Genomic DNA, 17,578 nt, shown 5'->3' on the forward strand with positions numbered 1-17,578 from the left:
AAGGAGAAATACATTTGATGCAATTACAGTTCATGCTGGGCAGCTTCTCCTACTACGTCATTTTAGAGCTACTAGTATTTTTACTTGATTGGGTTGGTAAAGTAGGCATCTTTGGAACGAGCTGAATAGGCCAGCTCTTTTTTTAAAATGCTCTGGTTTTCTTCACTAAACCATCACTAAAAAAGACAAATAAATTTACTCTGCATACAGCTTAAAGAGGTCTTAGATGCCCACCTCCATTTATGGAATGTTTTGAAGGTGAAAGTGAAGAGAAGGAAACATATTTAATACAGTGTCATGCACTTAACCTGTGAGAGAGCTGAGAATACAGGAATTTAAATGGTCCAAAGACATCCTAAGGGCAGCTAGCACATAAATACGAAAGGCAGCACTACATCTCACCCTTCATAAGAAGGTGGATCACTTCCTGGGGGGAGTCCGTTTTTTTTAGTGATGCTACATGGCCCATTTCATTAGTGAGAGACCTGCACATTGCGTATTTGCCAAGGAAAATGATGCTTCCCACTGGGCCTGGCCTGGGAATATGTGGACCTAGGTCTCCCCTGGCTCTGCTGCTTGCCTGCTGGATAACCTTGGACAAGTCCTGATAGCTCTGGAAGGTGTAACTTCCTCTCCTTGAAGGGGAGCACTGACTCTGACTCCCTTAATGGAAAATTTTGCAAAGACGAGTATATATTAGATCTCTGTAATGAGTCCAGTTTGGGTACCACATACAAACACAGTAGAAAAAGTGCAAAGATGAGGAACAGAAAATGATCACAGGTCTTTGAAGGTATGGCCTATGAGAAAAAGCTGAAGCACTTGAACTGATTCATTTTAGAGAAGGGAAAATGAGATGACACACAAGAACAACAGTCTTCAAATATGTATTAGGTAGATACAAACAGTTCTCTGCATCCTTTGCAGATAAAACAAGAGCAGCAGGTCTAAACTCCTGCTAGAGAAATATGGGTTAGACATCACGAATGATTTTCAAATGGTAAGAAGAGGAATAGGTTTCATAGCAAGCTGAGGACTCTTATTTAAACATGTTATAAACAGCAAAGAAACACCTGCCCCAAACCAGTCAGGTGTAGCTGATCATGCCTTGGGACAAGGACATCTCACAGTCATGCCCTATTTTCAGTGGTCCCATGTCTCTGATCTCCCTAAGAACGAATGCTTCATGAAATGTTTTACATATTCATTATACTTGCTTAACTGAAAAAGTGGCTGTTATCAAATATGATCCTTTCTGGTTGTACTCAACTAATGTAGACTTCCACCTGAGCAACAGAATATAATACACATTAAGACCATTTCTATTTTCATTTTGTCCATATGAAAGCTCCTTCAATGTCTTTAATTTATCTCTTCGTTATTCTGTGATTAGCTTGTTCTAATTTCCCTGCAGTTCACAAGACATAGTTCTGTTATTTCCCTACCCACCATTAACAGGGAGGCAGCTCAGCTGCCAGTTTTATAAAAAAGTCACCCACTGGATTAACTGAGCTCCAAGAAACCGCTTCATAAATTTGAGTACTTTGATATGATAAGTGCCAAAGCTAACTTTACAAAGATTAAGGACTATATGTACTTCACTGCCGGGACACTTCCCAGCAAGTTCTCCCTCCATGCAGGAAGCCTGGAGGGGATAGACTTGCGTCACATTAAGGCACAAATGTTCCTAAAGCTTTCCCCACAGAAGCACAGCTTTTTTCCACCTGAGATGAGAGCAAGTAGGTAAATACGACATTGGTGTCTAAACACTTCAAACACCGTTCTGAAGTGTTATCGTGCTCCCCCCAGACGTGGTTTAGGCAAACTATCTCTTTTAAAGCGCTGTTCCCACAGCTTTCCCTGTTGTGCTGCTAGGAAGCTCACCTCTCAAACCCACCATCTGGGAATAGAGGGGCTCTGGATGGCTGCAGGCACTCTATCTCCAAATACCCTATGTAAAACTCCTCCAGCTATGCACCAAGATGGCTCACAGGAGAAATGTGGCATATTCACATAATTCTCACTTCTCCTTCCACAAAGCAGTCAATAATGCTTGCCTGCTACACAAGTTTTCTGAAAGAAAACCATCTCAGATTTACAGTATTCACCAGCACCCTTAAATAGGAACTGCTTTAGAAGTATCAATATATTAACCTGCACTTACAGGCAGTAAATTAAGTGACCCTGTTTGTCCATTGAAAATACAGGTTTCTGTGTCTAGCCATATCAGGCAACACAGCAAGGATGAAATCTGTCACCTCACTGGATGAAATCTGTCACCTCACTCCACCACTTCAGTCAACAATAAAGTAGAGGGCAATTTCTACAGAATCAGTGGAAGCTGCACTAAAAACCCTGTGCAGAGAAGTATTCCCTATTTCAGATAATTGGAATTCTTTATGTATTTGTAAAAAGAAATTACAGTTAAAGTGCCTTTTAATCTGTTGGGTTTTTTCTAATAAAAGCGAGATATTTGCAAGTGTAGTATTATCTGCTATGGTTGGACTTCCCTCTTGCAAACACAGCAGAAACACCTTGCTCCTGACTTTCTGAATGATACGGACTCCTGGGTTGTTCTAGCCCGTGCTGTTCAAGACCTCTTCTCCTAAAGTGTACAGCACTGAGCAGTCCCAGTGAAGCCAGTTAAAGAAATGATTCACATTAATATAAGTGCAAGTGGTCCCTAAGTCGCTCCTTAGTTATTCTCTATATTTATACTGTTTAATTCCCATGAACTGCTCTGAAATCTCAGGCAGTTTGGGCTATAACACTGTGCTGTAAACCACCGCCGCTCATGAATGGCTTAGGACTCCCTGAAGCGGGGTGGGCGCTGGGGACCGTCCCCAGCAAAGCCATCCCTTCCCCTCTGCCACAGCCCTCACATTGCTCGGTGACTTTTTATACCCTTCTGATCCATATCCTGTGAATCCCTGCCACAAAAATTGCTTAATCACCAGAACAATACTGCAAAAATAGAGGAAAAATGTAAAACCTAACCCCCCACACCCCTTGTGATTATGATGATGAATAGTAAGTTATATACAGTGATTTGTTACCATATTTTTGCTAAAATGCTGCCGTACTTGAATAGTTTCAAATCTGCTAAGCAGCATTCAAGTCGCTGAGCAACAAAAGTCCAATGTGAGCTGTGGCAGATTTAGCTCCCCCTGCACCAGGTCTGCGAGCTAATGCTAAAGAGACGTTAAATAAATAAAATTAATTTAAAAATAAAATTAATTAAATAAAAGTAAATAAATAAAAATAGAATGTAAAAATAAAACAAATTTAGATAAAATTTATTCTAAATGAAATTGTGTAAACAAAATATCACTTGATAGGCAGGAATATACACTACGCACAGGAACATACACTATCTCCTACGAGACATAAAACACACTAAGTGCTGTACCAGCCTAGCTTTCAGGTTTTTATTCACCTGCACTGTGATTCTGCATCTTAGCACATTTGCATTAACATTATCAGGTTTGATACCACGCCAAGGACGAGGACTGAGGACGTTCAGAGCTTTGGTCTCACAGCAGCACTTCTGCTCGTGGCAGGGCCCCCTGCTTCAGCGGGCGCCTCAGAGCGCGGCGGCTGTGCAAAAGCAAAGTCAGGAGATATTAATCCTGCGCAACCGAGGATTGCAGCGCAGAGCTGGAAGCAGAGGAAGCGTGTCGGTGGACTCAACGGATTGTTAGCCACAGGCAAAATTTTTGCATGCTCAGAGTCTGCAGGACTAATTTGATGGAGCAAATTATCCACTGCAATGAGTTTGTTCAGGCCTTGTCGCCAACGTGAGATGACAGAAAACCCAGCCGAACTCCGAGGTGAACCAGGGCATTATTTCAAACAACGGGAGAACGTCACGATGGAGGGCAAAGCTGCAAAAACACGAAGGCCAAGTTCGGCAAACGCCCTGACGTCTTTGCAGTCCATCTAGGGAAAAACATTTCAGAACTCCAAAGGAGCTTCCTGTCCCCCAAAACTGCCTCTCTAAAATATCGCTACACTCAGGAAAGCTTTCAAGCAAGCATTTGGCAGTTTCCAGGAAGCATTATCAAAGCTAATTACCTATACATTTCATTTGTTAATTATGAACTCTGCAAACGAGCAGGGAGAAACTTTGCCTTTTACCTCTGCTGCCGTGGCAGCTAATGTTACCACAATTCTTACTTTAGCGTGTCTTGCAAATCACTTCCATCGTCAGAAGTGCACACAGTGCAATACAAGTGATGAACAGCCCCAAATAGACAGTAAGTTCCTTGTCTAAAGGCATGAGACAAACTAGCAAAACAGAGAGGGGGCACGGGCATTAGGAAATGAAACACTCACTGAATGACCACATTTTAAAAGCTGTTAAAAGAGGGAACATAGCATATTTTAGCAGGCTGATTTATACAAATATATGGCCTTATGAGAAGGAGGAAGTCATAAACAGATGACAGCAGAGATCAGAGGACCACTGTTGATGAACAGGGAGCAGGAAGGGATGAAGGAGATGCTCTCTGCAGACAGGTACCTGGCTCTGTGAAACACTGGAAAGTGAAACTGATGCCTAACTTCCGACATAGAAATTTTTCTCCTGTGGAAACAATAATACTAGTTATGAAAGGATTACTTCTGTCAAGTGGAATAGTGGTTAAATTGCTTTTGACCATGCTAGAAGTGGCTTAATGCTCTTCGTTTGCATTTACTCTCTATTATCACATGGCTTTTGTCATATAAAGGCAGAAGAGGAAATTCTGCCCTCTCAAGGGCCAAGGATCTGCAGTGTTTCAAGTCCCCATCTTCACCCACACCAAGGCTGGCTGTGACCTTGCTGCTTGGCAAGGTCTACCTCTGCCCACATGGACATGGAGGAGAACTTTTCACAGCCAGCCACCAAGGGTGGACGCCTGCTTTTGACAGCAGGGAAAATACCAAGTTAGGAAAAGGTTTACCATCTATCTTAACAGATTTAAAAAATGACGTTTATAAATCTGTGAATGCTTTTACTCTGGGCTTCATGAAAAAGCTAGTCTGTTTTAAAGTGTATCAATCTTTGATGTTTTAGACTAGTTTTAATAGTTTTTAACATGGCATGGCTGGCATGCCCTAAAGTAGGGAATATCAAATTATTCCTAGCTGGAAATTGTTCAGGCTGCCATTTGATAGCTTGATCTTCCTGCTGTGACTGACAGCAACCTTATATCACTCCATGAGCTATTTGGGGGCTTTGTTCAATTAATTGGAATTTTTTATCTGCAGATACTTTTGATTCACACAACAGGGAATCGCAGTTCAAGACTGCATACATTCCCCTAAGCTTCCTACCTTCACAGCTGTGCTCCAGCACCTTTCTTGCATAGGAACATTGGTAAGCCAGGTATAATTTAGTAGGTTAGAGTAACAATCACTTTGCCAGAGGAGTGAGACTGATTTGCATGCATAACACTTTCTTAGCATAGGCTTTTCCTTTTTTATATATATATTTTCATGCTACTTACTTTCAGGTTTAAACTTTTTTAGATTACTTATTAAACATTTTTTAAAATTTAATTACAAACCATTAATTTTTTGGAAGGCCTACAGAAACTATGACGTTACCTCTTATTCTTCTTACTTTCCCACACAACTTGACAGTGTACAGGCCTGTTCTGTATCTAAATTTACAGACTGTGACAAGTGATAAATATCCTAATTTGAAAAGCTATTGTGTACCTCTGAGACAATTAAAATTCCTTAGATACCTAGTTGCAGTACATAATGCATTTAGTCAACATCAGAACATGTCAGAGAAGGAACATTTTATCCCAGGACACATCCAAGCATCTGAAAATAGACTTTCTGTTTAAATAAAGGGATTGCAATAACATTCATTGGGAAATCCCCTTTCCTCAGATTACAAGAGTAATATTAATTCCCAGACCATCCAATGCTCTGTGGTGGGAACGGAGCAAAAGATTCTACAACAAGAGCCAAAGAAATATTCTTCCCTTAGGAGAAAAATACTGATTAAAAATAATGCATTCTTAATTCTTTCATCTAACCTCCAGAAGTCTTCCCCAGCACTTTTGGGTATGGACTGAGCTTAGGCCCAGCCCTCCCATACAGTTTAGCAGAAGCAGAAGAGAATACAGTTATTTCTCACCAATTGTCCAGACCTGTTCAAAAGATGTTTTGATCAAGACATGCAGTTTCAATCAAAACCTGTACCATTCCTCAGTCAGTTTTGCTTAGTTTTCTCTGGAGATTGTGCACAACTTTCCAGAAACTCCTGACTAGAAGGCAGTATAACTCTAATGAAAGAGTTATACTGAATGAAAGGAAGTTAACCACTGATTAAATATAAATATTAAGTTATCATGGCACCTGAAATATACGCTATTTCTGAGATGCAAAGCTGTGGCAGGAAATGAGTTATTCTTTGGTTTGCTGCATTCCTTCTGTGTTTTAGTGGTGAAGTTGAGGGCAGACTCCGAATTCTCCTTAGCCAGTTAAAACGTATATTGTTTCCTTACGGATAGTTTAAGTACAGAATATTGTGGAATTTGTCTTCCTTGAAAAGGCTGCTTCGAAAAGGAAAACAAGAAGAGGAGAACAATTTCATGTTCAGCTGGAGAAAGGAGAAAGGAGAAAGGCTCATGAAAAGCAGGAACGACCTCTTTCTGTGCTCATTTTGTCTTACCAAGCTGCACGGTGCAGAATGAGTGTTTCTGGTGGTCGCTATTGACGTCTCTCTACCAGCCAGCCAGTGTAGGCATCATCTCCATAGAGTTCTGCATACCAACATCTACCTTTTTGTATAGAAACACACACACCACAATACCGATAGCCCAATTCAGATAGTGCGAGGAGGTGCAAATAACCCATTAGTCTCATGAAAAAGAAAGCATTGTTGGCAAACAAGCTCTCAACAACCAACTCAGAGGACAGCAGGAGTTCCCAGAGCCCGCCCAAGGGAGGCGCAGATGTTCACTCAGTAGGCCTGGCGGTGAGTGGCGTGCAGCGAGAGCCGTGCCCCACTCTGAGACAGACCTCGTGCCATCGTAAGTCAAGGTCTGCATATCACAGGACCACAGAACGGTTGAGCTTGGAAGGGACCTCTGGCCCATCTGACCACCTAGCCCAACCTCCCTGCTCAAGCAGGGTCACCTATGGCACACTGGCCAGGACCCTGTCCAGACAGCTTCTGAATATCTCCAAGGATGAAGACTCCACAACCTCCCTGGGCAACCTGTTCTACTGCTCTGTCAGTGTATGAATGCTGCTGCCCATTCTTACATGCACCAGTTCACGTCCATGAATCAGAGTGCATTACTCACTTTTCTTAAAACCTGCTACTTTTGCATGAGCACTTCTGAGCTGGCAGCCTTCTACGGGCGTAGCGATGGTAACTTGAAATAAAGTATGTGAAACCGTATCAGCAGTCCATGAAGAGTGGAACAGCGTAAATTAAAAATTTATTCTGTGCAGTCCGGCTTAATTGACTCCTTGCCATGAGTCGAGGCTTGTTTGCAAATTACAATCAAGCCTGACAGCAGCAGCTCTCTCCTCCAGCGACACTAACACCACAGGTGTGCCCCTAAGGCTACCACATGGGAGGCATGATACCATCTTCCAGTCTCATGTCCAAAGCATTAAATGTTTGCTAGCAGCTGATGGCTGCATTGCTGATGTCTAGTATGTCAATAACTTACATTTTGTGGTAATTGCCACCCAGGAGGAAAATACTGTGCAATTGTTTCCATTTTATTCAGCTTAATGTTCTTCATTGGAGGGTCTTGGTTTGCCTTTTTTTCTGGTTTTACTTATTTTAGTCCTCAATCAGCTTTTAACAGTTAAATTAACTTCAAAAATCGCAAACTGAAAGCCTGTGGTCTTGCACCTGTCACAAGGCAAAGCACTGCAACATTTTTAGCCATTTACAGCCTCACGTAATCTTGCATAGGCCTCCAGAGACTGTCAAGCACCAAGGTTAAAGGAAAGGCTGTTTAAGCTGCAATTTTTCAGTTCTTGGATCACAACTAACAGACTTGTGGCAATGCTGAAAGGTGCAGAAGATGCCACTGCTCTTTTTATTGCAGATCTTCTCAAGAGCACCTGGAAGACTTACATAAATGACCCCAATTTTAACCTGTCCGGACTAGATTAGCAGGATGGAAAAAAAGTCATGGGTGAATTCCAGCCCAACTTCTATATGGGAAAAGTCTGTCCTCTATAAATAGTGCTGCGCTCTTTTGGCTGTAACACTTCTTTCGCTACTAAATTAGAATTCACAAGTATTCTACAGGAATCGTAACGGGATCAAAGATGAGACCTTTGAAGTTTGTCTTCCTTTTGCTCCACTGTTGCACTAATCTACCATGGTTCTCCTAAACTAATCAGTCACTTTTCCTCCCGCAAAGGGACAGGTATACATGCTTTTTTTTCAAATCCCCACTTTTTTGTGTTCATTATCCACACTTCATTTTGCGAGGGCATAACATTTGGTTAATTGATTTTTCATGTACTGTAAAGAGGCCAACTCTGCTTTCTGAAACATTTTGGGCTAAATGCAATTTGTCAGTAATATTTACAGTACTTATAATTTCGGTGCTGTTTATTGCTAGTAAGGCACACCAGAAATTCATAATATTTCACCTTTGACAACAGATATTAATAATATGACTGCAATAAAATAATCTTATTCTCACTTTTTTAATTTGGTCCTTCTTAAAAGAGCTCAAAAAAAGATCTAACCTCAAGGTCTGTTGCCTTTTGTTTAGGAAAATAAGCATGGCTGAGCTAACAATCTCACTGACCCTAAGGAGAAATTACAGATGGGGAAATACCATTTCAAAGATCATTTCAAAATTTCCCTGATTCAGAACTGACTTGAGTATTTTTGTCTCCCTGTAACTCAAAACTGGCTTCCAACAACTGTATCAAACTTTAAATTCCCTTAAATATTTACTTCCCAGCTATCTTTGAAAATATTCTATTATCACAGTGTGTGTAATGATTTTTGTCTTTGACAGTAATTAGTTCAGTTGGGCACCTGTTGGAATCATCTGTTTTAAAGCCAGAACCCCTTACTGTGCTCACCAGGTCTGATCTCATGGACAATACAAAACACAGAAATTTAGCAAGTGCAATATGCAGTGTACTTTAGAAAACAATCTTTCCAAAATTTTAATGCATCCAGATTTTCAAAAGCCTGATTTTCAATGAACTTGAAAACTGCTGATGAAGTATGAAATGTACAGGTGAGAGCTGGTTCCAGTGACAAGTCACAGTACTTAGGTCTCCAAAATAGACACTTTCTAACTATTGATTTCTGTGCATAAATGTTAAATTTATATGCACAAAGTGTTAGTGCATGAGAGGGACAGGCTGAAGAGGAAAGCTTCTCAAATGTCCTGGCAAGGATACTTCATCAGTGCGAGACTATGAAGACTTCAACTATGATTCCATTAGAAGGCAGATTAGCCCAGAAGGAGAGGAAAAAAAAAACAAAATGAAATGGAAGAGCTCTTATTTCTTATTTCTTCAAAGCCTTATTTCTTCCTTTTTCTTAGGGCTAAATTAGGACATTTATCTATTCCAATGAATGCTCACAGGGTTCACTTCTAAAAGCGTATTTGCCCCCCTCATCAGATGGAACAGAAAGATTAGAATGTGGAAAGGAGAAAATTTATAGTGAGTTTTCTGGTCTTCAGAGGAGTTTTAATTTGGATGTGACAGATGTGTTCCAGCTGCTGCTTACATTCAGATTTTCAAAAGGACATTTTAATGACTATTGTGCGGAGTGCAGTGTGGCCCTCAGAAAGACGGACACTGCGCTTGTCCCTGTTACAGGCTCTAGACTTGACCTCAGCTTTTCCCTGGACTTTGAAAGTCACACTCCGTTGGCAGCTCTCTTCTCACCCTGTCTACAGCGGGAAGCAGCCTCTATTACCTGCAGCACCCTTGGAGGGCAGTCCCTTCGGTCTCCCTGAAATTAGATGCTTTAGAAAATGTGATTCAAAGACTTAAAAAATAGTTGTTTTAGAAATGGCTTCATTGATTTCTTTGTATCCTTCTAATAAATGAATGAAGCCATTTATACCGCAATAAATGAAGTAGGCAGGATCTCCTACTGGCCAGGACAGAGCAGGATGTTCCAAAACAGCTACAGGGTATTTTTAAGATACGGACAGGACTGATGAAACAGCCCAGGACAGGGGTGCCTAACTGGGCTGTCACAGTAACTACATTCAAGAGACTGAAAAATGAATCAAACTGCCAACATCTCCCTGTACAGCCAAAGGAAAGAGGCAGTTCTGGTGCCTGTGATGTGCACAACCCCACTGCAGGGCCACGCGCTGCCCTCTGCAGCAAAACCAGCGGCTGGCAGCCCTGGTGTGTTCTGTTGCTATCCGTTTCTTCCCTGTACCTCCATTACCAAAAACCTGTGTAAACATTTACACCCTCCCACCCCATTTTACAGACAGCAAAAGTAAGGCAGCAAATTTCAGTCACTTTTTAAAAGCTAGACAGAAAGAAGTGCCAAAAGTTGGAACTAAACCACCACTAAACCACTAAAACAACCAGGCCTAAGCATGGACAATTTTAGCACACAGACACATAATTTCTAAGATTGGGCTTGTTACTTCTAAAATCTCAGATTTTATACGACCTTTTACAACAACAACAAACGCTGATTAAGTCTTGTGTTGAAGTTGAGCTGGCACTAGAGCTGGGAAAATTTTTCAGCTGTTCTTTTCTTATAAAAAGTGGACTTTGCAGAAGTGACAGTTGCATGGATTTGTTTCAGGTTTGACAAATTTTCAGCTCAAAAAAAGGAAATTTGCAACCCTGAAAAGCTTTCATGTTTGAATCTGGATATAAAAATAATTCTGTGTTTCCATATCAGCTTGATCTTCCTGCCTCTACTTACTCATGGTAGGAAAGAGTGGTACAGACCTCCACAGCAAGGTACTGCTCCGATGTGCTGTTAAAGAGGTAACAATGTAGACAGTAAAAATACGATACAAACTATTAAAGTACTATCACATTTAAAAAACTATCATCACAGGCATCTTAGTTAAAACCCACAGAAATGGATGGACGGTTTATGCTGCATCATTGTTGTTACAATCCCTGAAAACACAGGGAAGGACCGCTGTGCCTACACCTCCAAATCGCTCTTTGAAGGGTTTTCTTTTCACAGCTGTAACAGCTGTAGTATGAAAAAACAAATGCTGAGGCTCTGGAGGGCAGCTAAAAAATCTTCTCAGCCCTTGCTCTTCCTGGCTAGCATATTGCACTTTTCCAGAGGTTTTACCCCACAAAGCTGAAAATCTTAATGTGTTACAGTTCTATTTTAGTCCTATTCTGAGCAAAGTGATTCAGAAAAGTGATTCTTTCATCAGAGAATAAATATCAGAAGAAGACAAGAGGGCAAATAAACCAACAGAATTTGTGATGTAGAAAAATCAACAGAAAATCAGTCATAGAAATATGTTTGGAATGTATTTTCATACAGGAAAGTGTTTTTATGTACATAATTATATATTTGAGAAAAACTGATGTTTCTGTGCACCATGTTACAGTTTTGAATGTTCTGCCTTTTTTGGAAGCAATTAGCCACTTATTCAAGATTTCTGTGCTCACTCTAATTTCGCCATTTCTCCACCCACCTTAATCTGACATACTTTGACATCCTTGCTTATCAGAATGGAAATTCAACATTCAGAAAGGGCAAGCAACAAAAGGCAAAAAAACAGTGCAAAATTAGGTTGTGAAATCTGTATGTTCTACAAGGATCATGGAGGTTTACACAAAACTTGCAGTTTCCAATTCTTATATTTTTAAACAAAAAATATCTGTCCTGAGAAACTAATATAAATTTTGAAATATTCATCATCATTTTCTTGCTCTGTCTGAAAGAAATTGCTTCAGTACTTAGAACTGTGGGTAGATATTCAATAGCATTACATCTTCTAGCCTAGTACCTTGCCAGAGAATTGTTTCTAATGCTATGCTATTATTCTATTTTAAGAATCTTAAGCAACAGGGCTTTCATCACTTGAGTTGCAAGATTATTTTACAGACTGTTAGATCTTATGACTAAGAAGTATTTCCTGATATTATACCTACATTTTTCCATTTCCTAAACTCATAGCAGTTATATCTCAAATCATTCTAAACTGTCCTTCTTTCTTCCAATGCTGCACACATCCAACTGTTTCATAGTGTTTAATGAAGTGTTTTCCATGTGGTACTTACACCATGTTAGAGTCTGTTCTGATTAAGTATATCAAACTAATTATGTGAGCAGAATATTCATCCTACCACTAGAAATACAGATACAAGCAACCCAAAGAGCTCTGAGTACCCTTTAACAGCCCTTTAAACAAGTAAAACAGAAACTACAGCCTGAGCATGATGTTACTCTACTGTAAAATTGCAAGACAGTGCTGGAAACATATCACAGCTGTGGAAACTTTGGTGTGTTACATTCAGATTCAAAAGCTCTTAAGCAAATTTAATTGGGGCAGATACAGGAGATGCTCCAGTAGTGTACTTAAAATTCCAAGGGAAAATATTCAGTTCAGTTACAATTTAGTTAGTTGGGAGCATGTGTTTTCATTTACATTAACACAGTTTGTTCACTCCACTCCACATCATACCAGTTTCAGCCATTGACATGACTTTACTACTCATTCACTTTTTCTCGTGCTTAGCAGGACACTCAGGCCCCTCTTACACCGATTAAATGCACACTGTATCTGAATTTTTAAATTCTAGACAGTTTAGAGTGTAAACAAACTGGACAAGTTTCTTGGCACACAAAAAACCTCTGCCCAAGTAAAGAAAAATGGTTTAGAAGATATATATATATATATATATATATATATATTTAAAACTCAAAAGTACTAGGCAGGAGCTAAGGGTAAGCGGTAAGCATGAATTTTTCATATAAGCTTGACAAAAATATTATGTGAAAAGAGATCTGGGGAATGCACTGAATTTGGGGGTCTGATAACAGAAAACGGAGCTGAGTGTCAGCCCAGGGTTTCATGACTGTCTCACGCACCGCAGTGTCAGAACATGCATGCCCTGTGGCTTGATGTCGCAGCAGAAGACTTCATCTGGTCTCCACTGCAGCTTGTTGGCAATGGCATAGAGCTTCTCTAATCCCAAAAGTAATGGGATGCCAAGTGTGAGTCCAGCAGGGAAAGCTACACTCTCCTTACTCTGCCACCAGAGAGGATCACTGGTGGCAATGGAAGATGGACCCCCTAGGAAATGTAGGGATAGCCCTCCGGGTCTGCGTTTCTCTGAAGTGTTTCATTCAGAAGCAGCTGCTGCCTTGCTCACCATTGGAAACAAAGAGCTCGTGCCACACGATTTTAACCATTTTGTTTTGAACATGGCAGCACAGCCAGCGGTCAGCTCTGGCGAGCGTCCCTGATCCATCTCAGAGCCCAGCTGCCTCTCTCAAGACAGAGGGGTCTTTGGCTCCTGCAGTCACGTCCCACTGCCTTCCACCAGGCGAGAAGCTGCCTCCCAGGCCAGCAGCACCCCAAACGGGCTGCATGCTGCCTGGCTCCCCTGTGTGCTGAGTGCAAGCAGCACAAAGTGGATTTTAAATGGCCAAAAACGATGGGGGAATTGTTCTCGTAGGTCACTCCACTGCCCCCAAAGCTGGTGAGAGGCCCCGGCGGTTTGGAGGGCAGAGCTGGCCCTCCCACCCCAGCACAGAAGTAGCAGCATCACTTCAAAGCAGAGCCTGATCACGACTGATCTTGATCAGCACCTGATGGCACGGCTGTGTCAATCCTCACGTTATCATGGAGCGGCAGTCTGGCTTATGCCTACACCCTCGAGAGAGGAGCTCAGCCATGTCCCGTGTCAGCAAGACCAGAGAGCCGATGGGGAAGTGCTGCACAGCATGCCCGGTCCGCTCTGAGGGAAAAGAGCACCATCCCTCCACTACAGACTCATTTAATTGAGTCAATAAGTGCATGTGAGCTACTGCCAGAACCAGAGAGTCAGCTGAGCAGACCAGGACGTCACATCCAGGCTTGCTGCTCTCAGAAAGGTCATGGGAAGTGGAGAAACCTGGTTAAGAACAAAGCTGCCGCACCACAGCTTCATTAACAAAGTTCCCCACAACACAAATACCATGCGTCTTCAGACTAAACAAATACAGTTTTGCTCTCTAGACAGCATTTAATCACTATTAGTATGCCGAAACGAGACACTAGTTGAGATTTCTGAAAAGAAATGTGGCCATCACAGATTCTGGGAAGAGCCAGCACCGTGAAACATCTGGAAGAGCAGAAAAAAGCAAACAGGGGATCACACTTCTTCAGATCAAAATCACTATTTACCAAAAACCACTCTCCCCAAAATACACCTCTGTTTTCCTCTCACCCAGCTATAGCCATCTGCTTTTTAAAAACTGACAATGCACCGTGATTTTTTTTACAGCATTAGAGGTGTTTTTCACTCTGACGGAAAAAGATCTTGAGGTGAGCCCCTCCGCTTACAACAGTGGCAGCCCCTCTACTTATAACACATGCAGGCTTGTAAGTTGTTTTCAATTATATTCTGTCTCCCTGGCACACACAGATGCTGCTTAAATAGGAAACTGTGTTATCATATATCTTTGATGATTTCTAAAGCTAGATCATTCAGCATTTTCTACCCTACTGAGCTAGGAAATTAATAGTAAAACTTTACTCTGCTCTCTACTAAGCCTGATTTAGTTGAAGACATGATCTCAAGCAGTAACTGCAGAATCAGACATTTATTTAATTTAAATAAAACCATTCTTCCAGTGGACAGCGAAAGGAAGAAATAATATGTTGTGCTAAGACTCTGAAGCCAATACTTGTCCCCTACACCCACTCTTCAGTTACTTTCCATACGTGCTGAAGCACACTGCTGATCTGTGCTAAATAAGCTGCACTAGAATGGAAGACAACTAACTCATGCTCCCTGGGTGTTGGACAACTAATAAAACTCTGGCTCGTACATAAGCTATAAATAGAAAAAGATGATACAGCTTCACACTGATAACATTTCTATGACAGTTTATTATTCATCAGTACGGAAACAATTTTTTTTCTGCCACTCTTGAAAGAAAGTGATCCTGTCAAGAGTAATGAGCAAGAGTTAGGGGGGTTGCCTTTAACCCAAAGAAAGTGGGTGACATTGGGTGAACGCTTGGGCGATGACCTACGTGAGGGCTAACACCCATGGGAACACCCCTTCACCCTCTCTCACCTGGCCCAGGCAGGTTCTGCTCCCATTCATTTTGACTTAACACAAACCAAAAAAGCTGTAACTTCTGGGTCAGACGGCTGTGAGTGTAACACAAACCATGTTAGAGATGACCTGCTGGAGGTGTTCGTTTCTCTAGTTCTGCCCATGGAGATGGAGGGAAACCAGACGACTGCTGAGATGGGCTACCTAACTTGTGGGCAGCAGCAGCAATGATAAGTCCCATTTTTCATCAGGTGACAGTCTGAGCTTGTGTCTACCGCACTTTGTACAGGCAGAACGCTTCCCACAGGCAATTACTACCTGACTTTTAAGAACACGTGCATCCAGAAACACTCTCTGAGTGTGCACAAGTTGCTCACAAAATTCTAAGCCTAATACTAAAAACAGTTACCACCTTCAACTTAGTGAGCTGGAACAAAATATCTGAGCTGAATACCTTCACATACTTGTGGCGAATGAAACATGGTTTCACATTTTATGTACAAACATAATCAAAAAATACATCAGAATATAGAAAGGAAATCAACCTCTCTTGAGATGAATGAAGAGTCTGATGTAGCTTCCTGTGTCTGAGATTACTTGTGCTTCCTCCAAAGTTTGTGAACTGAAATCAACTGACTCAGTTTAGAAAACTTTAATTTTAGAGAATTCTCAAATATATTAAACTATATGCATCAACAGTGTTCAGGAGGATAGTGCTATACCTACAGATGCTATTTTTCAGATTCACACATTCAATGAAATTGCTAGACAACAACATTTTTTGATTATCTAATTAGGAATGATATAATTCTTTTCCCCCTGTTCTTAACAAAGGCTTTTTGTAACCAAAACCAGACAGATTACACTACCTGATAAAAGCAAAAGCTTTCTGAGGGCCTAAATGTAGGACAAAAATGCAAAGCAAAGCAGACTGACTACCCCCAGAACAAAGTAATGCTCATTATGAAATAAATACAAATATGCAATCAGTCAAGAGTAAAACAAGGATTCAAGTGTATGGTTCGTGACATTATAGGAGTTAGAACTCACTGGACACTTTAATTTTCTGCATTTCAGTGACCCCATTTAAAAGTGGAAAGAGAAAATCCTTCGAGTTTTTCATTTTCATTTCATTTATTGTCATTCATTTCAGATGAATATTAACACAGAAAGATTTCGGACTCTTCAGTGCTTTGTCGCCGCTGGCGGTTTATGCCACCTGGTCGCCCTCTCCGCCCTCCTCCAGGACTGATGCCACTGGATTTGATACTGACATGGTTCAGGCTCAATCCAGTCTTCAAAGGAAAACTGGTGTGAAAATCCCTTAATCCTCCTTCCTGCTCTGAGCCCAGGGCAAGTGCACACATCCCGAAGACTGCATGCTGCAGCGTGTATTATTTTGTACTTAATAAAATTAACAGTCACTACAGAAAATAGGATTTGAAATGACATTTCAGCCAAAGGATCTTTCTGAGTCTGGAGTTGAGACAACAGTTACGATATCAGTTCTGATCTTATTTTATATCGCTGGCATTTCTTTGATTAACTTTCTAAATCAAGTTTATCACACTACATATTAAGAGGCATAGGAAAAAGCAGATGAGAAAGACTACATTGCTCATTTTAGATAATCTTTATCCTAAACTGTTCTCCGTGACTACAATATGCTTATCAAACAGTTTGCTGTGTTTATTTACCTACTTCAGCTTGTAAGAAGGAAGATTCCAGGTGAAAACAAAATACAAAAATGCCTCTGGTCCACTCTTAATGCAGTTTTCTCTGCAATAGGGAAACTAATCCCTTAGATATGCAATACCTGTTCAGCTACTATTCATCTATTATTAATAATTTTAAAAAATTGAACTGGGAAATCAAGTTTCCAAACCTGCAACTCAGTGGCACAGAAGAGATTAGTGAGTGTTACACAGATTAGATTAGTCCTTGTAGACAAACTCCATTCTGGACAATTCTGGACTACATTCATTTAATATCCCCCCAAAAGAACACCACTTTTGGACTTACGGTTGGTGGTCTTGGTCTGATCGCTCTGAGTGCTGTCATTTGACTGGTTGCTTGAGACAGAGGATACGCTTGAGCTCCTGACAAAACCAAAGGCTGCCAGCTTAGCTGCCGGCAACCGTGAATAACCAGGAGGACGAAGTCCAGACTGACACGGCTTGGGGAGATTTGACTTTGCAGCATTTGGACATGGGCCTTTTTTAAGATCAACTGAATGAAGAAAAAGAAAAAGAAAATTTTATTAAACAAATAAAACTGGGACATACTGAAGAGTACTTGTACCAACTAACACCTAAAGTCAGTACAGAAGGTGAATACAAGCTTTAGTGGCTGC

The 17,578-nt window shown here is 41.0% G+C and overlaps 1 protein-coding gene across 4 annotated transcripts in view; it reads right to left on the reverse strand.

Moving 5' to 3' along the window:
- Positions 1–17,578, reverse strand: part of MTUS2 (microtubule associated scaffold protein 2) — a 325,349-nt gene that overhangs the window by 168,025 nt on the left and 139,746 nt on the right. For all 4 annotated transcript variants that reach the window (XR_010387294.1, XM_064504964.1, XM_064504963.1 and 1 more), the window contains one exon: positions 17,248–17,454. Coding sequence is in view for 3 of the 4 variants with exons in the window: in XM_064504964.1 (XP_064361034.1) it covers positions 17,248–17,454 (207 nt within the window). In the remaining variant the exon portion in view is untranslated. The remainder of the gene's footprint in view (positions 1–17,247; positions 17,455–17,578) is intronic.

This window comes from Dromaius novaehollandiae, chromosome 1, assembly GCF_036370855.1.
Source record: "Dromaius novaehollandiae isolate bDroNov1 chromosome 1, bDroNov1.hap1, whole genome shotgun sequence".
Taxonomy (NCBI): domain Eukaryota; kingdom Metazoa; phylum Chordata; class Aves; order Casuariiformes; family Dromaiidae; genus Dromaius; species Dromaius novaehollandiae.